This window comes from Toxotes jaculatrix, chromosome 23 (genome assembly GCF_017976425.1).
Source record: "Toxotes jaculatrix isolate fToxJac2 chromosome 23, fToxJac2.pri, whole genome shotgun sequence".
Lineage (NCBI taxonomy): Eukaryota > Metazoa > Chordata > Actinopteri > Toxotidae > Toxotes > Toxotes jaculatrix.
This window is the reverse complement of record NC_054416.1, coordinates 6,354,809-6,381,083: the sequence shown is the minus strand read 5'-3', so window position 1 is coordinate 6,381,083 and position 26,275 is coordinate 6,354,809. Positions and strand designations below refer to the sequence as shown.

At 39.4% G+C, this 26,275-nt stretch overlaps 1 protein-coding gene across 1 annotated transcript; it reads right to left on the bottom strand.

Annotated features, from left to right (window-relative positions):
• Nucleotides 1-8,238: 8,238 nt before the first annotated feature.
• On the bottom strand, nt 8,239-24,625 carry hdlbpb (high density lipoprotein binding protein b). Its single transcript, XM_041031284.1, has 28 exons — nt 24,541-24,625; nt 22,570-22,649; nt 21,349-21,450; nt 19,975-20,126; nt 19,402-19,617; nt 18,583-18,789; nt 18,157-18,372; nt 16,728-16,934; nt 16,387-16,494; nt 15,933-16,037; nt 15,672-15,750; nt 15,417-15,556; nt 15,188-15,292; nt 14,958-15,071; nt 14,784-14,870; nt 14,487-14,618; nt 13,806-14,024; nt 13,420-13,641; nt 13,043-13,261; nt 12,722-12,863; nt 12,503-12,630; nt 12,288-12,392; nt 11,920-12,054; nt 11,626-11,769; nt 11,267-11,446; nt 11,015-11,131; nt 10,521-10,679; nt 8,239-10,275 (listed from the first exon to the last, which is right to left on the bottom strand). Exons 3-28 carry the CDS (start codon nt 21,422-21,424, stop codon nt 10,183-10,185), a joined length of 3,807 nt encoding a protein of 1,268 aa, XP_040887218.1. The 5' UTR covers nt 21,425-21,450; nt 22,570-22,649; nt 24,541-24,625; the 3' UTR covers nt 8,239-10,182.
• Nucleotides 24,626-26,275: the final 1,650 nt, after the last annotated feature.

Sequence of the window (26,275 nt, the reverse complement as noted above, 5' to 3'; positions counted from 1 at the left end):
CTATACTATGACGTTTTTTATGACTTTTGGAGGTCGAAAAAATTTTTGACTTTTTTTGCCCGAAAAAAACGCCATACTATACTATGACGTTTTTTATGAGTTTTTATGACATTTTGAGGTCGAAAAAAATTTTGACTTTTTTTGCCCGAAAAAAACGACATACTATACTATGACGTTTTTTATGACTTTTGGAGGTCGAAAAAAATGTTGACTTTTTTGCCCGAAAAAAAACGACATACTATACTATGACGTTTTTTATGACTTTTGGAGGTCGAAAAAATTTTTGACTTTTTTTGCCCGAAAAAAACGCCATACTATACTATGACTTTTTTTGCTCGAAAAAAACGCCATACTATATTATGACGTTTTTTTGTGATATTTTGAGGTCGAAAAAAATGTTGACTTTTTTTGCCCCAAAAAAACACCTTACTATACTATGACGTTTTTTATGACTTTTTATGACATTTTAAGGTCGAAAAAAATTTTGACTTTTTTTGCCCGAAAAAAACGACATACTATACTATGACGTTTTTTATGACTTTTGGAGGTCGAAAAAATTTTTGACTTTTTTTGCCCGAAAAAAACGCCATACTATACTATGACGTTTTTTATGAGTTTTTATGACATTTTGAGGTCGAAAAAAATTTTGACTTTTTTTGCCCGAAAAAAACGACATACAATACTATGACGTTTTTTATGACTTTTGGAGGTCGAAAAAAATGTTGACTTTTTTGCCCGAAAAAAAACGACATACTATACTATGACGTTTTTTATGACTTTTGGAGGTCGAAAAAATTTTTGACTTTTTTTGCCCGAAAAAAACGCCATACTATACTATGACTTTTTTCGTGATATTTTGAGGTCGAAAAAAATGTTGACTTTTTTTGCCCGAAAAAGACGCTTTAATATACTATGACATTTTTTGCCCGAAAAAAACGCCATACTATACTATGACGTTTTTTATGAGTTTTTATGACATTTTGAGGTCGAAAAAAAATTTTGACTTTTTTTGCCCGAAAAAAACGCCATACTATACTATGACGTTTTTTATGAGTTTTTATGACTTTTGGAGGTCGAAAAAAATTTTGACTTATTTTGCCCGAAAAAAACGCCATACTATACTATGACGTTTTTCGTGATATTTTGAGGTCGAAAAAAATGTTGACTTTTTTTGCCCGAAAAAGACGCTTTAATATACTATGACATTTTTTGCTCAAAAAAAACGCCATACTATACTATGACGTTTTTTTGTGATATTTTGAGGTCGAAAAAAATGTTGACTTTTTTTGCCCGAAAAAAACGCTTTAATATACTATGACATTTTTTGCTCGAAAAAAACGCCATACTATACTATGACGTTTTTCGTGATATTTTGAGGTCGAAAAAAATGTTGACTTTTTTTGCCCGAAAAAAACGCTTTAATATACTATGACATTTTTTGCTCGAAAAAAACGCCATACTATACTATGACGTTTTTCGTGATATTTTGAGGTCGAAAAAAATTTTGACTTTTTTTGCTCGAAAAAAACGCCATACTATACTATGAATTTTTTTTGTGATATTTTGAGGTCGAAAAAAATGTTGACTTTTTTTGCCCGAAAAAAACACCTTACTATACTATGACGTTTTTTATGACTTTTGGAGGTCGAAAAAAATTTTGACTTTTTTTGCCCGAAAAAAACGCCATACTATACTATGACGTTTTTTATGACTTTTTATGACATTTTAAGGTCGAAAAAAATTTTGACTTTTTTTGCCCGAAAAAAACGACATACTATACTATGACGTTTTTTATGACTTTTGGAGGTCGAAAAAATTTTTGACTTTTTTTGCCCGAAAAAAACGCCATACTATACTATGACGTTTTTTATGAGTTTTTATGACATTTTGAGGTCGAAAAAAATTTTGACTTTTTTTGCCCGAAAAAAACGACATACTATACTATGACGTTTTTTATGACTTTTGTAGGTCGAAAAAAATGTTGACTTTTTTGCCCGAAAAAAACGACATACTATACTATGACGTTTTTTATGACTTTTGGAGGTCGAAAAAATTTTTGACTTTTTTTGCCCGAAAAAAACGCCATACTATACTATGACTTTTTTTGCTCGAAAAAAACGCCATACTATATTATGACGTTTTTTTGTGATATTTTGAGGTCGAAAAAAATGTTGACTTTTTTTGCCCCAAAAAAACACCTTACTATACTATGACGTTTTTTATGACTTTTGGAGGTCGAAAAAAATTTTGACTTTTTTTGCCCGAAAATAACGCCAAACTATACTATGACGTTTTTTATGACTTTTTATGACATTTGGAGGTCAAAAAAAATTTTGACTTTTTTTGCCCGAAAAAAACGCCATACTATACTATGATGTTTTTTATGACTTTTTATGACATTTTGAGGTCGAAAAAAAATTTGACTTTTTTTGCCCGAAAAAAACGACATACTATACTATGACGTTTTTTATAACTTTTGGAGGTCGAAAAATTTTTGACTTTTTTTGCCCGAAAAAAACGCCATACTATACTATGACGTTTTTTATGAGTTTTTATGACTTTTTGAGGTCGAAAAATATTTTGACTTTTTTTGCCCGAAAATAACGCCAAACTATACTATGACGTTTTTTATGACTTTTTATGACATTTGGAGGTCAAAAAAAATTTTGACTTTTTTTGCCCGAAAAAAACGCCATACTATACTATGACGTTTTTTATGACTTTTGGAGGTCGAAAAAATTTTTGACTTTTTTTATCCGAAAAAAACGCCATACTATACTATGACGTTTTTTATGAGTTTTTATGACATTTGGAGGTTGAAAAAATTTTTGACTTTTTTTGCCCGAAAAAAACGCCATACTATACTATGACGTTTTTTATGACTTTTTATGACATTTTGAGGTCGAAAAAAATGTTGACTTTTTTTGCCCGAATAAAACGACATACTATACTATGACGTTTTTTATGACTTTTGGAGGTTGAAAAAAATTTTGACTTTTTTTGCCTGAAAAAACCGCCTTACTATACTATGACTTTTTTTGCTCGAAAAAAACGCCATACTATACTATGACGTTTTTTTGTGATATTTTGAGGTCAAAAAAAATGTTGACTTTTTTTGGCCGAAAAAAACACCTTACTATACTATGACGTTTTCTATGACTTTTGGAGGTCGAAAAAAATTTTGACTTTTTTTGCCCGAAAAAAACGCCTTACTATACTATGACGTTTTCTATGACATTTTGAGGTCGAAAAAAAATTTGACTTTTTTTGCCGAAAAAATCGGCATACTATACTATGACGTTTTTTATGACATTTTGAGGTTGAAAAATTTTTGACTTTTTTTTCCCGAAAAAAAACGGCATACTATACTATGACGTTTTTAATGACATTTTTAGGTAAAAAAAAAATTTGACTGTTTTTTGGCCGATTTTGACGCCTTACTATACTATGACGTTTTTTATGACTTTTTTTGCCCGAAAAAAAACTTCTTACTATACTCTGACGACTTTTTTTTACATTTTGAGGCCGAAAAAAATGTTGACTTTTTTTGCCGGAAAAAAACGCCATACTATACTATGACGTTTTTTATGACATTTTGAGGTCGAAAAAAATGTTGACTTTTTTTGCCCGAAAAAAACGCCATACTATACTATGACGTTTTTATGACATTTTGAGGTCGAAAAAAATTTTGACTTTTTTTGCCCGAAAAATACGCCATAGTATACTATGACGTTTTTTATGACATTTTGAGGTCGAAAATTTTTTTGACTTTTTTTGCCCGAAAAAAATGGCATACTATACTATGACGTTTTTTATGACATTTTGAGGTCGAAAAATTTTTTGACTTTTTTTCCCCGAAAAAAACGGCATACTATACTATGACGTTTTTTATGACATTTTGAGGTCGAAAAAAATTTTGATTTTTTTTGGCATATTTTGACGCCTTACTATACTATGACGTTTTTTATGACATTTTGAGGTCGAAATATTTTTTGACTTTATTTGCCCGAAAAAAAGGGCATACTATACTATGACGTTTTTTATGACATTTTGAGGTCGAAAAATTTTTTGACTTTTTTTTCCCGAAAAAAACGGCATACTATACTATGTCGTTTTTTATGACATTTGGAGGTCGAAAAAAATTTTGACTTTTTTTTGGCAGATTTTGACGCCTTACTATGACGTTTTTTATGACATTTTGAGGTCGAAATTTTTTTTTGACTTTTTTTGCCCGAAAAAAACGCCATACTATACTATGACGTTTTTTATGACATTTTGAGGTCGAAAAATTTTTTGACTTTTTTTGCCCGAAAAAAACGCCTTAATATACTATGACGTTTTTTATGACATTTTGAGGTCGAAAACATTTTTTGACTTTTATTTGCCCGAAAAAAACGCCATACTATACTATGACGTTTTCTATGACATTTTGAGGTCGAAAAAAAATTTGACTTTTTTTGCCCGAAAAAATCGGCATACTATACTATGACGTTTTTTATGACATTTTGAGGTCGAAAAATTTTTGACTTTTTTTTCCCGAAAAAAAACGGCATACTATACTATGACGTTTTTAATGACATTTTTAGGTAAAAAAAAAATTTGACTGTTTTTTGGCGGATTTTGATGCCTTACTATACTATGACGCTTTTTATGACTTTTTTTGCCCGAAAAAAACGCCTTACTATACTCTGACGACTTTTTATTACATTTTGAGGCCGAAAAAAATGTTGACTTTTTTTGCCGGAAAAAAACGCCATACTATACTATGACGTTTTTTATGACATTTTGAGGTCGAAAAAAATGTTGACTTTTTTTGCCCGAAAAAAACGCCATACTATACTATGACGTTTTTATGACATTTTGAGGTCGAAAAAAATTTTGACTTTTTTTCCCCGAAAAATACGCCATAGTATACTATGACGTTTTTATGACATTTTGAGGTCGAAAATTTTTTTGACTTTTTTTGCCCGAAAAAAACGGCATACTATACTATGACGTTTTTTATGACATTTTGAGGTCGAAAAATTTTTTGACTTTTTTTCCCCGAAAAAAACGGCATACTATACTATGACGTTTTTTATGACATTTTGAGGTCGAAAAAAATTTTGATTTTTTTTGGCAGATTTTGACGCCTTACTATGACGTTTTTTATGACATTTTGAGGTCGAAATTTTTTTTGACTTTTTTTGCCCGAAAAAAACGCCATACTATACTATGACGTTTTTTATGACATTTTGAGGTCGAAAAATTTTTTGACTTTTTTTGCCCGAAAAAAACGCCTTAATATACTATGACGTTTTTTATGACATTTTGAGGTCGAAAACATTTTTTGACTTTTTTTGCCCGAAAAAAACGCCATACTATACTATGACGTTTTCTATGACATTTTGAGGTCGAAAAAAAATTTGACTTTTTTTGCCCGAAAAAATCGGCATACTATACTATGACGTTTTTTATGACATTTTGAGGTCGAAAAATTTTTGACTTTTTTTTCCTGAAAAAAAACGGCATACTATACTATGACGTTTTTAATGACATTTTTAGGTAAAAAAAAAATTTGACTGTTTTTTGGCCGATTTTGACGCCTTACTATACTATGACGTTTTTTATGACTTTTTTTGCCCGAAAAAAACGCTTTACTATACTCTGACGACTTTTTTTTACATTTTGAGGCCGAAAAAAATGTTGACTTTTTTTGCCGGAAAAAAACGCCATACTATACTATGACGTTTTTTATGACATTTTGAGGTCGAAAAAAATGTTGACTTTTTTTGCCCGAAAAAAACGCCATACTATACTATGACGTTTTTATGACATTTTGAGGTCGAAAAAAATTTTGACTTTTTTTGCCCGAAAAATACGCCATAGTATACTATGACGTTTTTTATGACATTTTGAGGTCGAAAATTTTTTTGACTTTTTTTGCCCGAAAAAAACGGCATACTATACTATGACGTTTTTTATGACATTTTGAGGTCGAAAATTTTTTTGACTTTTTTTCCCCGAAAAAAACGGCATACTATACTATGACGTTTTTTATGACATTTTGAGGTCAAAAAAATTTTTGACTTTTTTTGGCCGATTTTGACGCCATACTATACTATGTTGTTTTTTATGACATTTTGAGGTCAAAAAATTTTTTGACTTTTTTTGGCCTAATTAGACAACTTACTATACTATGTGGTTTTTTATGATATTTTGAGGTCAAAAATTTTTTTGACTTTTTTTGGCCTAATTAGACGCCTTACTATACTATGTGGTTTTTTACGACATTTTGAGGTCAAAATTTTTTTTTATTTTTTTGGCCGATTTTGACGCCTTACTATACTATGACCATTAAATTAGATCCACACACACCTCCACTCTTCTGATCCATCCATCCTTCACGGCTGTTTACTGGGCAGGACCTCGAAAGCAGACACCAAGGAATGTCAGGATCAGCAGGATGTCGAGTCGTCTGCACACCCCCGATCTGTGCTGGTGTTTACATGTGAATGTTATTAATTAGAGCTCTGCAGTTCTACCTTCACAATTGGCCAAACAAATCATACTTTAGTATGGCCTCAAAATGTCATAAAAAACATCATAGTAAAGTAAGGCGTCAAAATCAGCCAAAAAAAGCCATACTTTAGTATGGCCTCAAAATGTCATAAAAATGGTCATAGTATAGTAAGGCTTTTTTTTTTTGCCTCAAAATGTCATAAAAAATAGCATACTGCAGTAAGGCTTCAAAATAGGTCAATAATTTAGTATGACCTCAAAATGTAATAAAAAAAAACGTCATAGTAAGGTTTCAAAATGCAGTCAAAAATGACAGTATAAGGCATTCAAATTTAGTGAAAAACATCATAGCCTAGTAAGGCATCAAAATGTCATTAAAAGTCATGCTACAGTAATGCATCTAAACATCATTTAATGAAATTTGATAATTTTTTTTGATATTTGATATTTTTTTGAAAATTTTTAAAATAAATTAAAAAAAATGACAGGAACAGATAAATAGTGGATAATCAACTATGATTCTCAAAATATGGATTATTTCATTTAAAAGGTGGTTAGAAGGACTGAAGCCATGGGCTGGATGTTTTCCGCATCATGCCCCTTTCTTTGGCTACACTAGATCCACACACACCTCCACTCCTCGGATCCATCCATCCGTCACGGCTGACTGTTTACTGGGCAGGTTTACTGGGAGTCGACACAGAGGAGCGTCAGGATCAGCAGGACGTCGATTCGTCTGCACACCCCCGACCTGTGCTGGTGTTTACATGTGAATGTTATTAATTAGAGTTCTGCAGTTCTAATATGTCAGCTAACATCACTTGATTTACATTTGTCAAAATGTTTATAAAAGGGTTTTTACCTAATCCAAAACATCCACCTAATGACTGATTGTATGTGAACAGCTTTCCAAAGTGTTTTTGTGATTTTCACCGGTCTCAGTCCTGGTGCCAATTTAATAAAACCTACCACAAAACATGAAACCTTAAGATTTTTTCTTCCTGCAAGGCAAGGTTTTGATGAGTCAAACTCAAAACTTATAATTATAGAACCTCTGTCTACTTCTCTGTCACCTACAATTTGATTTGTCTTATTATTGTTTTGAGTATGTTGCATTGCACAGGCCGTTACATAACAAATCATATCTTCCTGATTTATAAAAAAAAAAAAAACTGACAGTATGCACAGATGGATGATTAAATGTGTTTTTTTTTTCTTTTCGGGGGGGGGGCTGTAAAACAAAAGTGCCATGAAGAAAAGACAAAACTTAATGGTGTTTTTGGTTCCTTTTTTCACATTTTATTCAGAAAAAAAAGTACGGTCACTGACATGTTATTGCAGTGTTGCATACTTACTCAGTCACACCTTTTCCAAAAATGCTGCAGACTAATTATTCATTAAGGCCAATAGTGGGTGTTTTCATAGCTTTTTACAGAAATAGTGGCTGCTTCAGGGGCAGCTCTGTCCTGCCACTAAAGAACAGACACATGAAGTGATTTAAAAATGCAGAGACTTAGCCTAAAGTTCAACAACTAAAAACAGACAAACTACTTGTTTGCTGTCCCACAAACATAAGTAACGATGCCATACTCATAGCTAAGGACAGTAAGGTACCACTAACACTAGACAGTGATCTGCTGGATGATCCTGTTCAGTTGCATAGTCAGTTTAGTTTACTAATCTGTTGTCAGATGTAAAGAGACAATTCTGCACCAGCTTGACTTTTAAATTTGACCCTGAGTTTTCTTTTTTTTTTTTTTTAATTTTGTTTTAATCTTCGCTGACTTAGACTTAGAGATGTTCACTACCTCTGACCCTTAAGATTAATTTCAAATAACAGTTCAAACATTTTGGTGAACATGCTTGTTTGCTTTTCCAAGAGTTGGACAATAAGATGAGTGATCAGCATGGAGCTGGAGCCAAGACATAATTAGCCTAGCTTAGCATGAAAAACAGAAACAGTGGTAAACAGCCTAGCCTGGCTCTGTCCAAATGGGAGAAAATATGTTTGTACGGATCAAACAAGACACAATGTGTAAATTAGTGAGTTTCAGTGGTGTTGGTAAACATATTTTCTTCTTTTTTTCTTATTTTCCTTCACTCTAGCTCCACTTTTAACACCCAGACATCACAGTTGTATCACTCTGCTTATCAGACTCTCAGAGAGAACGCTAATAAGCATTTTTCCCCAAAATGTTCAACTATCCCTTTAAGACTCCAGGAGTGAAGCTTTCATTAAGTGAATTAAAATTTGGGTTAACCGTAAACTTTAGCAACAGGACACGCGTTTTAAATTGCAGAACTGGAAAAAGGAACAAAGGTGTTTGCTACAAAGTATCACTAAATACACGTGAAACACTCATATGAGAGGAAACAGCGGTTAATAGTCAAGTTTGTTTGCGGCATCTGTGTGAATGTTGACAGAAACGATTAAGCGTTAATGACGAGCTAAGAGGATTAAAAACCTCCAAACGAGCTCCAAGAACAGCTCTGAGAACAGCTCCGAGAAGAGAGACAAACAGACAAAGACGGTGTAAAAGTTTGGTTCAGCTTCATTCAAATATACATTTTAACTTCCACACGCACACACATACAGTCTTCCAAATATGCCAGAAACCAACAACAAAAACCCCACAGCTTAAAAAAATAGCGAAAAGTTCTTTGTACACTTACACATACTTACTCTTAACGTGGTTCAAAACCCTGACGTACAACATTCACTCCCAAAAATAAGGTTGTAAGCATCAAGCTACAGTGAGTGCTTTTATAAAAACGCATGTTCAGAGTAGTTCAAATAAAATGGCTCCTTTTTTGAATAAATAAACAGTTGTGACAAAACGACCTTCATTACAAATGGCGCAGGACTCCCACATTTTTAGATTCGTCATTATTTAAAAAGAACACCTCCAGAAAGTCGACTACAGCAGCTGTTTTTGCTCCGGAAATAAAAAGGAGATCTACAAACACTTGTGGGTGAATAACCTCCTGAACCCACCAACACACACGCTCACACACACACACACACACACACACATAAACACACACATACAGCGGACTGCCTCGCCTGCTGCACCACACTCGTGAAGGGGAAAGATGAACAAGAAACTTTAAACAGAAAACCATAAAAAAGAAAAAAAAAAAACACACAGGAAAAGAACCTTAAAATGCTTCTTGCACAGTAAAACGCAGACTTCCCTCTCACAGGCTCTGAAGAGCTGAAATGTTTCTATGTAATCCAGTGAGCTGACAGTTTGCTTCTTTTGGGGGGGGTTTGGCAGTTGGAGGTGAAAAGGGAAACCTTTTTTTTTTTTCCCCAGTGTTTCAGGGAGATCGGCAGGCGTGGTGCAACCCGAGAGGCAGAGCGGGACAGCGAAACTATGAAGGGAGCATTCAATGTTCTTTTTTTTTTTTTTTTTTTTTCCTCCCCTCTCAAGGGGAAGGAGGAGTTGGAGGTACTAAGAACAGAGACAGATAAGGACAAAAGAAGGGATAGTTCTCCCAGAATTCATTGTGGCTGGTTGTGGGAGGACAGTACAAGGGGTTTACAGAGAAAGAGAGACAAAGGGAGGTCACTAAATAGAGGAGGAGGAAGGAAGGCGAGCAGCAATTTGATTAGAGATGTTTTGTCTCTCATCATCTACTTTACAGAAGTTTTTGTGTTTTCCCTCCAGATGAGCGGCTTCAGAACTTCTTGGGGCCCCAGGCTGATGCTTGTTTCGGGGCCACTCCCGTCCCAAACGTAGGGAAATCCTCCGCACTGCTCATGTCAGGAGCCTAGAGAGTTTGATAGAATACACAATTAACAAGGGTATAAAGCAAGATACTGACTGTACAAAATATTAAGTGCATTCCATCATTTCTACATTCAACACAGCTTCTGTCTGTCTGCAGCTCTTTCACTCAACTAATTTGTATTTAGTAAGATGAATATCATGTGATTAAAAGATCTTTTTATTTTTATGGTAGAGATATTAAATAATCTATACAATCGTAGACAAATGGAAGCTAAAGATCTGCACCTTGTTCCCTGCTGCGTTCCAGGGGGCATCCCGCACCACAAAGCCCTTAGCCGGACCCCCGCTGCTATCGTCCATGCCTCCTGCTCCTCCTCCACCTCCATAGCGAGACGGAGGCTTCATGTACGCCGCCAAGGTCTCCGTCTCTGTCACACTGAGCATCTGAGAGCGGTGAAGAGAGGAGAGAAGAAAACTGCTCTTAAAAACAGCTTTTGCACACACAGAACTTTCACCTCCTTCACCTTTCCACCTGCTTGGCTCTGCTGTTACTGACGGGTTTTTGCACATTTGTATGTAACTTCATTTTTCTTTGGGTATAACTGTTTTTATTTCAGTCGTTCTCTCTTCTAAATATTGTACAGACTTAAGCAGCACCTAATACTTGGTGTGTTTTCACCAAATAACTGATTTATAACTTTTTCGCTGATTTTCTATCTATCTGGGAAACTTTGTCAGTCTACTGCCTCTTTGCTGAACCCAAGTCTCTGTGAACTCACATATTCCTCCTCCAGGTTGAGCAGGTGGTCGATGGCGTTGTCGACAGTCTCGGGAAGGCCCGTCACAGTCACTTTGTCAGGCTCGTCAGAACCCGGTTGAGGGAACCGGATATCCACCTGAAAACACAATCAAGAAGAGAGGACGGTTAGAATGAAGTGGGAAAACAGCAGCAGGTGCAAAGCAGGTAAAATAAAACCATGACCTGTAATGTAATCACACACTACATTAAAATTCTCACGCTGACATCTAACCTTGAACTCTTCCATCAGCTTGCGGATGGCTTTGCCGCGGGCTCCAATGATGCGAGCGTGGGTCCTCGGGTCCAGGTGGACGTCTTGGCTCACCATCTCCTGCAACTCGGCCACCAGCTGCTGGATGGCCTGACGCGCCTCCTCCACGTTACGCTCATACCCCGAGATCACGATCAGATCCTGGGAGGGGAGAGGCCGAGGGCGGGAAAACACAAGAACAGCAGGAAATATGAGTGATTGATTCAGATTTAAAAAAAAAAAAAAAAAAAGTATAGTTAAATATAAATAGAGAGAAAAAAAGGATTAAACCAATTGAGTTAACCAAGTTTTAGAAAATACAATGAAAATATGACAGACACCTGCTGCTCGTCTCCTTTGTCAGGGAACTGGATGCTGACGTCGTGATCTTTTCTGATTTGAGAGATGACCGCTCCCTTGCGACCGATGATCTTCGGATGGAACTTGGGATCTACAGACATGGTGACCTTGAAGCTGCGCAGGGCCTGCGGGGACACAAAGCAGCGAGATTCAGCAAGATCTCAAATGCTAAAATATGTTTACAGTGTGCCCAGGTTACATGTCATATGACCTGTGAACTGTAACTGGCTCCCCACAAGTGTGACTTATCACAGTAATTTAATCTGAATGTTTACCCTGTCCTCCTGCTCGGCCTGCAGTTCTTTGACCCTCTCCAGCAGACCCTGTTTGGCTCGCTCCACATTGGCTGCCAGGCCCGTCACCTTGATCACATCCAGCTGCTTCTCTGGCTGCGGCACCCAGATGTTCACCTGCACGTGCAAAACCACACACAAATAAGACATTCCAACAATCACTTACAGATCTCTTACACTTTGCTCCATTTTTTTTTTTTTTAGGAAATCCCCTTACTTATGCTCACGTTTATTTAATGTGTCACAGTAGCTAAGCATGCTTAACACAGCTTTTCTTGTTGATGCAGGCCCTTTGGCCTGCAGTATGAAATCCCTATTGCCCAGAAGATGGCACCAGAGTGTCAGCTAACCTCATACTCCTCCATCATCTTCCTGATTCCGCTGCCCTTTTGGCCAATGATGTAGCGATGCAACTCGTAAGACACCTCAACGTCTTCTGTTATGGGCACCAACGCCTGAAAGAGGAGGCAGAGACAGGATTGTTATTTAGGAAAAGGATGATGTGGTCAGAGAGAACCACATCTGAAACTGGAGAAAAAAACAAAAACAAAACCATAGTGCCTACCAGCAGGGCGGCCTTAGCCAGCTCACATTTCTCTGCCCGCCCAGAAATGGTGATGATATCACACTTGCGGGGGACAAACTCCGCCTCTGGACTGACCTCGCCGTTCTCTTGTGGTTGCGCTTCCTGACCTGGAATTTTACCATAAGAAATAGATCAAAAGACATTCTCCTGCTTGTATGTTTCCCATACAAAAACATAACTCTGATTACAACAGCTTACTTGCAGCACTGTCATCCCTCTCGGGGAACTTTATTTGAACCTCGTGCTCCCTGGTGATGTGCTGGATGCGGCAGCCTTTTGGCCCCATGACGGCGCGGTGGTAGCGTTGAGGGATGGCCACCTCCACGCTCACCTGGGACTCCTGCTCGAGAGAGGGGAGGAAGAGAGGAGACAGCTGGGTGACAACCGTGCTGACAGCAAACACAAATCGTGTTCAGGAGGATTTTGTCCATCACTTAACACACATCAAAAGCACAGTTTTAATGGCACAGACAGTTTTTTTTTTTTTTTTTTTTTTTTTTATTCTTGAATGTGTCTCACCAGGTCCTCGACAATCTCCTGGATGCGTTTCTTCGCAGCCTCCACGCAGTCCTTGGCTCCCTTCAGAGTGACTCGCTGACTGTTGGCTCCAGTGCGAGGGAAGCTCACAGCCACACCGCCATACTCCTCAGCCAGCTCCCGCAGCACCTGGCCTCTCCGACACACAAAGTGGCGGTGGTGGCGAATGTCCACGACCATCGTGTCCTCCACCACATCGTCCTGGAGGAGAGAATAGTAAAAGTAATAAGTGGAGGGTAGTTAAAGAGATAAAGGGCATATTTATCTTAATTATCTGATAAATCTGTTTTTCATGGATATATATTCATTATTTGCCCAGTAATTTTAAGATTAGAACAAAGCAGATGGTGTGTAATTACCAGGTTTTTGACCAGAGACTCCAGCTCCTTCTGAGCCTGACGAACGGCCTCCTCTTTCCCTACAATGGTGATCAGTTCCTGCTCTGTGTCATCTGGCGAAGGGAAGATGATTCGGGCCCCCGTCTTGTCCCGCACGCGGCGGATATTTGCCCCACCACGGCCAATCAAGAATTTATGGTACTCTGGTTTTGCCTGCAGCTCAGCTGTGAAGTTGTTGACTTGCTAAAAAGGGAAGGAAGGAAAGAGGATGGGAAAACAATGTAAGTATTTGCCTTCTCTTTCCCGTAACTCACTTCTGAGTCATTTTAAGACACCTCCTCTGATCACTCTTTGCATCCAATCTCTGTAACCATTATTCAAACTTTACTCTTCCCACTCCCACCGACCTTCTCCTCAGCCAGCTGCAGCAGCTGTTTCTTAGCCTTCTCCACTTCACCAGCGGGTCCTCTGATGGTGACCTTGTCCGAGCCGGAGCCCTCAGACGGGAAATGGATGTGGACGCCACCGCAGTCCTCCATGATGGAGCGCACAAGGCAGCCTTTGGAGCCGATCAGGGAGTTGTGCAGTTTGGCTGGGATGGTGACCTCCGTCTCCTTAATGTTGGCCTGGTGGGATGAAGAGAGACAGATGAGAAGCGCGAAAATGAAGAGCATTTTAACAACCAAAACATTTGTTAGCAGCATTTTGTGTCTTTGCTAATGCTTCTTAAATATATAAAGAAATATTAAAACAAATACTCGGACCTGAGGTTTGCTCCGTTGTCACTGGAGATAGCTCCATCACTATTATACAACCAAAGTTTCATGCTTAGGTTAACCAATAACAACTAAATCATTTCCATCTTTGGAAGAATGCAAGATGTGGTTGAAACGTCAAGAAAATGCCAGTAAGTGGGCCTTGAATTCATGTTTTCATCTCATGTCAACTGGATTCTAGCTTTCACTGCTAAATGTCTCAATATTTTCAATCACATTCATAGTTTTAATAAGTCAAAATGTTTGTCTTCCCAGAAACCTTGTAAGCGGCACAAAAGAAAAAAGCAGTCTCTGACGTCTCAGGTCTCTCACCAGTTCTCTCTGGATGGCGAGGATTCGGTCTCTGGCCGACTCACAGTTGCTCTTCTTGCCTGTGATGACGATCATCTCCGAGTTACTGTTCTCTGTCGGGAGGTCGATCTTAGTGTTGGTCTCTTCGCGGATCTGGTGGCATAAACAACATTTGTTATTTTCTGTTTATTTTTCTGTTTAACGTGATGGAACATTTGCTCTGTTGAAAGTATGTAAGGGCTGAACATAACAGTTGAGTATCTGTGATCTTCTAAGTAGCTTTGGTAAAATTCTCAAAAACCACTTCAGACTTCTCACCTTTTTGATGTTGGCGCCGCCTTTACCAATTATGTTTTTGTGAAACTGCTTGAAGATGGGAACAGAGAGCGAGAAGCTGTTTTCAATCTGCAAAAGAAAGAAAGCCGCCGTGAAGCCCAGAGTAGAGAGACTGAGACAGACGGAGAGACAATGACAGAAAGCGGTGGGTCATACCAGGTCAGCAATGATTTTCTGGAGGAACTTGGCACATTTCTCCACCTCATTCTTCGGCCCTCTTAGCTGGACAATGTCACTCTTCTGCGACGGGTCAGGGAAATTGATAATGACCTAGAAGTGGATGAGACAATACTCGTCAAATTAAATTACAACTGAGTCAAAACAAATTATCTTACAATGATGAAAAGGCGAGATAAAGCACAGTAAGGGTCAGGGCGGACATTCACCTCAGGGAACTTATCTCGAACTTCTTTGATCTTTTCTCCCTTCTGGCCGATGATTGTCCGATGGAACTTCTGCTCCACGATCAGGTCTTTGGTGCGTTCGTTCTCCTGGAAACGGAGAAGAAGAGTTAATTTAAGTGAGGCTGTGAAAAGGCTTTTTTTGGGGAGTTTATGTCGACCAGTGTGATTAAATGAATGCATGAACCAACCTAAACTTTGACCCTATTCTCACCATTCTCTGGACCATCTCAATAAGCTCCCTGCGAGCCAGCTGGACTCCTTTGGGGTCTCCTTCGATCCGGACCAGACCACTGCGCTCTGAGTCCTGGGGGATTCGTACTGACACTTTGTACTGCTCCTTGATCCGATTGACTGCAGGGAGGAAGAGGAAGAAGTGAGAAGGAAGGTAAGGATGGTGTGATTCCACAGTGAAGAAATGGGGGGGTGGGGGCTGCGCCCATTGGAATCGAAACAGAAGTCTACTCACTGTTGGCTCCGTTCTTTCCGATGAGGTGTCTGTGGAAACGCTGGTCTATGATGACTTCGGTGTAGTCCATCCTGACCAGCTGAACAAACAGCAAGATTTAAGGTTTGAATTTGTACATAGTTCTCAGGGGTACAGCACTGAAGCCTGTCAAATGCGTCTCCTCTTTCCTTTTTGTTTGTCAGGTGTTTTATGCTATGAGCAAACAACACGACTGAAAAAGGCTCTCAGCTTTTAGCACAGCTCAGACTGATGAGTACTGACCAAGTCCTTGATGATCTCCTGTATCTGGGCCTGAGCCTGCTCCACCTCCTCTGTTGGCCCCTCCAGACTGATGCGCTCCACACCGTCCGTAAACTCGATGTGAACCTACACACACACAAATTAAGACAACCCGGTCAAAGAACCACTTATCCTGCGTTGATTCTCCTCAGCGTCACAGTTAATTAAACACATCTCAGTCCACGTCCTCACTCAAGCACCTTAAAGCCTCCTCTGCTGTGCTGCTGTCACTCATTACTGTCAATTTTTCCGCCTTCTTCACCTCCTACATGAAGTCCTCACATGCGCTGTTCATCATTTTCTGTTTTACTGGTCCCATTTTGCAGGATACAGCCTGCCGCTCCTGTCATATTGCAGGAGCAGGTTTTATCTCTGGCTTCTCACTCAGATGATCTCTCTCTCATCACCCCGCAGCCCCCCCTCGCTCTCGCCTTACCCGTGGCAGCTGCTGTGTTATCCGGCCTATGTTCTGTCCTTTCTTGCCGATGATGAAGCGATGCAGCCAGGCCGGCGCGGTCACCTCCACCACCATCACGCTCTTTGCCTGCACAGAGAGCAAAAATTTACATTCACAAGCTCACAGAAATCTAACCGGTCTCAAAAAAGTGTCAGCACCTCTAATTCTCACTAAGAACAAGTGTAAAAACAACTACTACTATTATGATTCTATCTGACAACGATTTATTTAGATTTAGTTCTGACTTGGAGGAGAAAACTTCTAAACTTCTGATCATACTCTTTCTTCGGCCATGTCACACACTCTCCTCCCCTCCTCACCTTGGCGTAGACCTGTGTGAGAGCTGGTCCCAGCTTGTCAGGCTCCCCTCTGAGGATGATGGTCTCCGAGCCAGAGTCCAGAGGGGGCATCTCCACGGACACCCCAGTGGCCTCCAGGATCTCCTGCAGGGTGTTGCCCTTTGGACCGATGATGTACTTATGCTGAGACTTCTTCACCTCCACAGAAATGGTGGTGGTCTTCCTCTTCTGCAAGGTGGGCAAGGACAAGATATTAACTTATGAGCGGCATGGAAAAAGACATCCGTGGTAAGAGGAAGGGCAGCAGGAGGAAGTGGTGAAATTGAGGAGGAATCTGAGGGATGGATAGGAACACAATAGGAGACAGAAAGAGAAATGAAAGACAGGAAACAGGATGGGCACAGCAGATGGGGGATGAAGTGAGTAAAGGGAAAAGATGGATTTAGAAACAGAGATACAAGAAAAATTAAACAGGCCAAAGGTGAGCAGAGAGGGAGAGAAGAGCGACAGAGTGATAGAAATGAAGAAAGCAACAGAGAAAATTTATTTGTTTTTGCCTCTCATACATATGCACTAAATTACATTAGCATTCTCATCCTGTTGTTCTCTGGAGAAATCCAATTTTCTCTCCACATTATCTCCGGCTTGCCTATCACCGGCGCTCATCTGGTGCACGCATACAAACACACACTTCCTCTCCATGTTTCATCTATCCATCATTTGTAGTTACGTGTAACAATGATAAAACCTTCTCACTCCAAAAGCACACAGGTCGCCCAAGTGTGCCAAACACTTTTGTTTTATATGAGGTTTAAGGTCTGGGTGGAAGACAGAGACTGTGGTTAAAAATCACAAAACCACAATGTTCAACATCTGCAGTCATGTGTTTCCTCTGTACAGACCGAAACTGAGCCACAACCTGCTCGCTCACAGCAAGTCTTTTTGGGTAATACCTAACTCTCTAAAGTATCAATCCAAGACAACCACAGACTAAAAGTTGGAATAAATTACTGGGAAAAATCACAAAACGCCTGAATGAAACAAGACCAGAAGCAGGTAGGAATGAAAATTACTTGTCTTAACTGTCTTAATTTAGAAAGCTTTTGATGAAAAAGACAATATAAAAATTGTTACCATACTCAGCAGTGACAGGATTAAAACGATTAAAAAGACTTTTCAGCATTTATTGAAACAAATGTGTTCAAAATAATGAGCATAATGAGAACTGACAGCAAATAATGAACAACTATTAACTTTATTTTCCATTCAGATGACAACACAGAAATTGTATTGAAGGGTTTTAATGATTTTTAAAAGACAAAGACAACAAAATAAGTGGAGAAAGAGACGTATACCATGAAACAAAGGTCCCTGACTGGCATTGAACCGTTAGCATGGAGTTATATGATCTCTTCAATTGCAGGAAACTGTCCTTCCTGAACAAACGTACCTTGTCATCGTAGATGGCTCGAATGCGGTTGACCGCCAGGGCGACAGCCTCCTTCTCCCCGGTGATGACGATCTCGTCCTTGGGCAGGCTGGGCGGCGGGATGCTGATGCGGGCGCCCGTCTCCTGGCTCAGCTCCTGCACCAGCCGGTTGTGGGCACCGGCGATGAAGGGGTGGAAGGCCTTCTCTAGGGACAGACGCTCCACTGCGCGCTTGTCCTGGTGAGTGGGCGAGCATGAGGGGGAGGAGTAGGAGGAAGGAGGGGGGAGTCGGCAAACGGGAATATGTAAATATTGGTTTTCAAAGATACTGACGGTGACGTCCATGATTAGATAGGAACCAAATTACAGTATTAAGAAGTAATACAATATTCATCAAGTTAATTAGTATCTGTGAAGAGACAGAATTACACAAAAACTCCTGCTCACCTGCTCAGCAGAGATGAGAAGGATCTCATGGCGAGCCTTCTCGATGCCCTCCTTGGTGCCGGTGATGCGGATATTGGCGCTGGGGTCGTCGGGACGTGGAATAGCGATCTTCGTGGCCGTCTTCAGCTCCAGCTCCTGCAGCTTCTCACCGTTCTTACCAATGACAAAACGATGGTGCTCCTTGGGGATGGCAACCGTAGCTGAGGCCTGGGGAAGTGTTAGGGAGAAAGTGAGCGAGACACTGGAAACAGGTAGTAAAACACTGCCTGAACAAAACTACAATTGTTGCAGTAGCAGATTCATATTCCATATTTATTTGATATTAGAGACGAGAATGTTATTCAAGTTTCTCACATTTCTAATTTACCATGGACAGTAACTGAGTAATGAAATCTGTGAGTGTTCACATGAAGCGCTCACTCAGTGGATAAACAAAAACAGGAGTGTTCGACTCTGTGAGGAGGACAGAGTGTTTTTCTGTACTATTGTATCAATAAATGCAGCTCAGCTAAACAAGTGGACCTCAGTGCACCAACTGAAGCGGAAATCAGCATGTTTACTGCTGAAGTCATTTTTCACCTCAACTTTTTGTCCTAAACCAGTCAGCAGGTACTTTTCTATCTGCAGATAATACTAACTATCTTTGTGTATTCGTGGATTGAGTTATAAAATTATGGTGATATTATTTTGTGAGGATGGATAAAAGTAAAAGACTGTCACACTGAAAGTGTCTGGCTAAGTGGTGTTATGATTCTTTAACTCTTCCTCAAAGAATACTTTCCTGCCCAGCGGTATTTTTCAGGAATAGAGTAAATTTACCTGTGTCTGCAGGCGAGCTACAATTTCCTTGCGAGCCTTCATGACAGAGTCCAGTTTTCCAGTGACCATGATGGACAAGCCCTGGTCTTTAGCCAGGGACAGCTCAATGTGGGCCCCCGTGCGCTGCATGATGTCCAGGCACACTTTGGCCTCCTCGCCCTCCCCAAACTGGCTGTTGTCCTTGTAGCGGCGTTCCTCCAGGGGCACATGGAACACCTGGGGACACAGCAGGTTGGAGGGGAGGAAGGGAGAGGTTCAAATTTCCAGAACAAATGTGTTTTATTGAGCAGCTTTACTGAAACGGCTTGGGGCAAAATGTTTTTACCATCAGAAAAATATCACAAAAGCAGATTAATGTACAACAGACATAAACTGTTTCATTCCTTTTTTTTTTTTAAACTGTAGAAATGCATTTAATTTTTTTTTTCAGTGTGCAAATCAGAAACCGAGAATCGTCTATGCAAACTTTTTTTCTTCCTTCAACATGTGTGTGCATTCACTTGTAACATTTGCACACGTCTACTTCTAAATTTAGGTGCGTCTGTTTGTGTAAGTAGTCACTGGCGGTTTGACCTGGGTGATGACAGAGGCTTTGATGGGCCTGATCTTGCTGCCCCAGGCCGAAGCCGACTCCCCGGCCTTCTCCCCTGGTGCTCCCTTCTCTGGCAGCGGAGGGAAGGCCTCCAGGTAGGTGGGGATGTAGGCCTCATCCTCTGGGACACAGCCTGGCCCAGAGAGACAAAGATAAAAAAAAAAGGTAAGAATGGAAGAAGAAAAGAAGAAAACATGCATGCATGCACGTATAGATGAATGTAAGAAGATTCATATGAAAAGAGATACCACTAACTGTGACATACAGTGCCTATAAAAAGTATTCACCCCCATGGATGTTTTCCTCTTTTATTGCTTTGATAAATGGAATCATGGTCAATGTAATATGGCTTTTTGACAAGAATTTACAAAAAAAGAAAACCATCTTTAATGTAAAAGTAAAAACAGATCTCTGTTAATTCTATTAATTAATTAAAAATATATCATGTAAAAAAAATCCTCCAAGATTTCAACATATTTTACTGCATTCATTTTACTCTCTACCTTTACAAGCCTTCCAGAGCCTGCAGCTGAGAAGCATCCCCACAGCATGATGATGCCACCGCCATGCTTCACAAACACACCATGCTTGGGGATGGTGTGTTTGTGGTGACGTGCAGTGTTTGGTATCTGATGGCCAAAAAGCTCAAAGCAAAGAATCTTCTTCCAGTTGACCTTGGAGTCTCCCACATGCCTCTGGGTGAACTCTAGTTGAGATTTAATATGAGCATCTCAGCTGCTGAAGCTTTCAACTCAATCTTGGTGGCTTCCCTCGCTAGTTCCCTTCTTGCACGGTCACTCACTTTGTGAGGACGGCCTGATTTACAGATTTCCACATGAGCCATTTTCCTTCCATTTCTTAAGAATGAATTTAACTGAACTCCAGGGGATGTTCAGAGACTTGGACATTTTTTTGTATCCATCCCCTGACTTTTCAATAACCTTTTCTCAGAGTTCCTCAGAGTGCTCTTTTGTCTTCAGGGTGTGATTGTCGTCAGGAATACTGACTAACGAGTGACTGGACTTTTCAGACACAGGTGTCTTTGTACTACAATCACCTGAGACACATTCACTGCACTAAGGTGATCTCCATTTCACTAACTGTGAGGCTGCTAGCACCAACTGGCTGGACCTCTGCCTTTAAAGGGGGTGAATATTTACACAATCACTTATTTTACATTATATATTTTTAATTAACTGACATTACTTTGTAGAAATCTGTTTTCGCTTTGACATTAAACATTGCGTTTACCTGGTCTTTTGGGCTGATAGGTGGCTAACTAGTGTGGGCTAGTAAGGAGAAAACCAAAGTAAACAAAAGTAAAAACAGATGAGTAGATAACACAAGGACATTACCTGTAATCTCCTGGTCCTTGAGGCCACTGCGATGCTCCGCAAAGCTCTCCGGGGTCAACACTGCCACTGAGCTCATGGTTCAAGACTTATTCCGCTATTCCACTAAGGAGGCGAAGGGTGAAGTGCAAAAATAAGAATAAATTAACCCCTGTAATCTCTGGAGAGGAAATTAGTTGCTGTCTTTACATGAAATTTCATATTCATAAAGTACTAACTGGATGATCTAACAGCTAAGAGCCATCAGAAATACAGACGCCTATTCCAAACTGTCTCTTACGTTCGTCTTCCCTCCCTTGAATGCACTGTTGTATATTCTCTAGGATCGCTTTCCTCAAGCCCCAGAAGATTGAGTTTGCCTCTGTGGCACTGCTACGCTGCACTGATGCAGCACCCTACACCTGAGGTGCTCCAATTAACACTTTACAAGCCTCAGACAAACACACGATGATACAAAGCCTCGGGGACGAGGTTAGCACAAGTCACACACTCGGAGTTGTCCTAGACTAAAAACAACAGCTGCTGACATTCCAGGTGATACAGAAATGCAGGATCTTGTCAGGTTACATTACTAGAGAGGGTCAAGCAGGTCTTCACTGAGCAAGGAAATCCAAAAATGCAAAACCTGCAGATCTCGCTGCTCTACTGACTGCGATGAGAGACCAACTTTGTGAACACTAAGGCAGTCTTGTGATTTAGGGAGAATACTGTGTTTTATGGGCTCCTGGCTCCTGGCACAGCAATAAAATAAAAAAATCATTTGAATGCTTAAAAGCACACATTCACTAGATCCTCGTAAAATTTGTCTCCAGTTAATAGTTGATGGAGGAAATCGAGTTTAGTCTCTTACATCTCTCACTTGTTTTTATGATTTCTACCTTTAGTATAAAGGCTAATATGCTCAGGATGACAGGAATCCCTCACTTTAATTTAATATTTTCTTTCATATCTTTGACAGCCAAGGTGTTTTTCTCTCTCATAAACAGGCACAAAAATTCATCTGTGTATCTGTCGGCTTGTGTGATGCTTCTGGCTGAGCACAACAGTGACTTTGTGTTATCATCTAAAAATCTGTGAAATGTTCTCATGTGCAAGTACAAGTCGCCTTTCAAGGAATAAGACGCAAACCTTTTGGGAAATATACAGTAACACTGGGTATAAGCTCCGAGCTCAAGCACAAGTAGCTTAGTCTAACTACATTGTACAAAGCGAGTCCCGGCTTACCTGCAAAAGGTCAATTGCCAGAGAGTCCGTCCAGTTAGCGGCTACCGTAGACGCTTCAGTGTGAGTGTGTGTTTCAGCTCCTGGATGCACAGGAGGGGAAAAAAAGAGAGACTAAAAGTGAACACTGTAAATCAAAAAGCTCTACAGCACCGAGGCTGGGTTAATACTGTAAACACCCACACTGCACTGCACCTTATACTGTCTGGACCTGATTCACTCTCCTCCTTTTCTCTCCCCTCCCTTTACCATAGCTCTCTACCAATGGTCCCTCCTTTATAGTTTTACAGAATCAATGGCCCAGGAAATTTGTGAGCAAACGTGACCAGATCATATAAGTTTTTACTGTACTTGTTCAACAAAAAACTTGATGCCTCTCTTTTCCTCTCAGTATATTTTGAGGTTCAGCCCCAGGTGTCTTATATGGGGTTCACAGAGGGGGAAATAATAGAACTCCTTAAAACTCATGCTGTGCAGCCAATGGCTTCAAAGAGTTCCCCAAGTTTCCAAAGATACCAAATATGCCAGGCTAAAATTTGGGAAGAATATGTCTAAAAATAATGTGCAGCATATGCAGAATATTTCCATTTGATGCAGCGGTGCATCCATAAAAACATGGAGACTTGGTTTTGAATGTTTCACACTCATCTGGCTTCGGTGAAGCGGTGGAACAAGCTGATATGTGACACAGTGTGGAAAAGGGTAATCCTAGTATTCTTAGTGCTACTTCAATGAAGAGTAAAAGTGTACGTTAAGAGCAGTGATGGAGTGTAATTAGTACATTCAGTTGAGTACATTTACCGTGCAAGTATTTCCCCTTTAATCTACTTCAGACTTCTACATCACTACATTTCAGAAGCAAATACAAGCAAAAGTACCTTTTATTCCACCTATATCCCCATCTACGTTTATTAGACAGCTACTTACTATGCAGAATAAGACTGTACATTCAAAAGCTCTAATGACCTTTCAAAGTATGATATATTGCTACAGAAGAAACTACTCAGCAGCAAAGAGAGGAGCTAAAATTAGATCCACCTGAACCTAATACAACGGTAAAAGGCTACTTGCACATTAATACTCTAGTAATAATTAATGCAATGATAAAGTAATGTAACTCCTACATAACAAGTAATTTTACTTATGATCCTTAAAGCACATTGTGCTGAAATTACTTCTGTAGATTTATGAATGCGAAATTTTTAATGCAGGTCTTTAAATTGTCATGAATGCTTTCGCTACTTTTACTTAAGTACTGGATCTCAGTATTTCTTCCACCATTTGTACTACAGCTGCAAATCTCCTGTTGTGGATCGTCATCTTCTACCACAATGTTAGTTTGCAACCAATTACATGTGCATTAAAAATAAGCGCAGAAACTTGACAGAAGGTGAGAAAACAAAGAGCGTTTGCTTCACCGCATCACAGTCCAACGCTAACTCGGCAGCGGCTGTGACTATCACCAGCACCGTGTTAATAGTTCCCTACAGATAAATGAGAAATATAAACGGCGACATTAATCCAGTCGTGCACGGTGCTGGTTCAGGACCGCGCTGATCGTAGCTCTTTCCTACCGACTAACGTATTTTATCGCTAGCTTGGGGATGCACTGCATGGCTGGTCCTGTTAGCTGGAAGGCTATGTTATCCTCTGCTAACGACGGCGAACACAAGCCAAAGGTTTCAAACATTAGTTAGCCGTGTTCGCTAAGCTAACACACATCACTATGCTCCGACCTCAGCCGGGGATGATTAGGCGCAAGGACTTTCTGATAATCGGCTAAAAAAAAAACAAGCCGGGCGGGCAGATAACCAGCTCCAGCTCGCTAGCTCCGGGGGCGCTAACCTTGCTAACCCCGGCTGCTTCTCGTTACAGTCGAACCGGCTTTCTCGCCGCCGTACCTAGATTCTGACTTCCTCCACTATGTTCACATTTAGGTAAAAAGCGAAGATAAAATAAATAGAGGTTTCCTACCTTTCAGAGAGAAAATTAAGCTGAGGGTGTGTGTTTGACAGGTGATGGTGTAAACACAGATGTGATTGGTCTAGGAGCATTTCCTCTACCGGCGGAGTGATACCATCATGCACTGCGACTCACCGAGTTTAAAGCAAATGCCGCAGTATCTTTGCGCAACAAGGAACATCCAAGTTAAATAGATCTGCATTGTGTTTATCTAATTCTGTTCGCTCTGATATTATATTCAGCTGGCAAAGACTCAGATGTGGTGTCCTGAATGGTAATCAATAAATGAAAGCGCGTCTCAAGTCTTCAGGCCTTGTAACGTGTCACGTCCATCAAAGTGACCGGGTCTACTTCTCATTCATAATGGCCTGGTCTGCTCTGCGGGTGTCAGCGCGTCATACTCCTCCTTAAGTTAAATGCAGCATTTATTTGTTATCAAAGCCATATTTCACCAGTAAAAGAAAATAATACTATTAATAATCATTTATGCATGATGAAAATAAAAATACCGTGGTCAATAAAAAGTTAAATCAAAATTATAAGTAATCTGTAATCGTAAATCCAAACTCGAAGATTGTAAATCTAAATTTTAAGATAGTGAGTCGAAATTTTGACTTCATAATTATTAAACTACAAATAGGTTTGACTTTGTAAATTAATAACTTCTATCTAGATAAAAACTGTGACTTTGGAGGTCAAATTATTAGACAGCAGTAAATTTATTTTGGATTACTATATTACAATTATGAGATAGTAAGCCCAGATTTTGAGTTTGAGAAACTATTTTTTTCTATTTCCTGGAAACTGGTTTCCATAGGATACACAATTATTTACAAAATGTTTTTGACTGAAATTAATAAAACATCTGGAATAAACAGTAATCCCTGAATAATCCTGTATAACAGACATTTCATGTTATTTTCCCCAGTAAGGCACTAGGTGGAAGTAGGATACAAAAATAAAACACAGAGGTGTTGGGAGGGACCTGTGCAGTAGCCAAGCACCTCCTTTTGTGCACCTGTTAAAGCATGTAGTAGAGAGCTGGTTATGTATACTGTATCGTGATAATCATTTACAAGCAGTGATCACCATGTGATGTCATCCCACTGCTTCATAAAACAAAGTTGCTGACTCTTTAACGCTCAAACATGCGATGACTTTACTGTAAGGCTTGTGTAACATCAACCATGAAATATATATTTATATAAAGGCTTAATATTAGTTTCTAAGGCGTTAGTAGGTTGCAACAGCAAAAGACTTTTGTTAAAGTTACAGTAAAAAGCCGGAAATTGCGACCGTTTGTCCTTCAAAATAAGAGTCACCAAAAAACGTTCTCGTTTGCTGAAATCTGTTTTCATTAATGTAAGTTCATTGCTATCAGTTGTTGTTTGTTCTGATTCATGGTATTAGTTTTTCAGTCAATGGTGTTTATTCTTTTTGCTGTTAGTTAATTAGTCCATAAGAGAAATTTTGTCTTGCATCCAAATTAAATCCAGAATATACACACAAATCTGACCATAAAACTCATGTAAAATTCATAAAGCATATAATAAAACAAAGTACTATATTTTACCTTTGTTAATATCCATTACACAGATTCATATTGAACAATGCACATCATTCATATTATGTAATATTTTGAAGGTTTTCCTGCACAATCAGGGTTTTATTTTGAAATCTCTTACCGGAATCTCTAAGCCTTACTGCCCGTGACTTGACCTCAGACCTCAGGGGGGTTGTCACACTC

Bases quoted from the DNA above. Each gene is read 5' to 3' on its own strand.
- hdlbpb (XM_041031284.1), bottom strand. From the start codon at position 21,424: ATGAGCTCAGTGGCAGTGTTGACCCCGGAGAGCTTTGCGGAGCATCGC. The intron at 13,262-13,419 runs GTAATTACACAC...TCTCTCCTCCAG, and splicing joins AGTCTCTGGTCAAAAACCTG to GACGATGTGGTGGAGGACAC. The intron at 10,680-11,014 runs GTGAGTTCACAG...CACCGCTCTCAG, and splicing joins TCAACCTGGAGGAGGAATAT to ATGCTCAGTGTGACAGAGAC.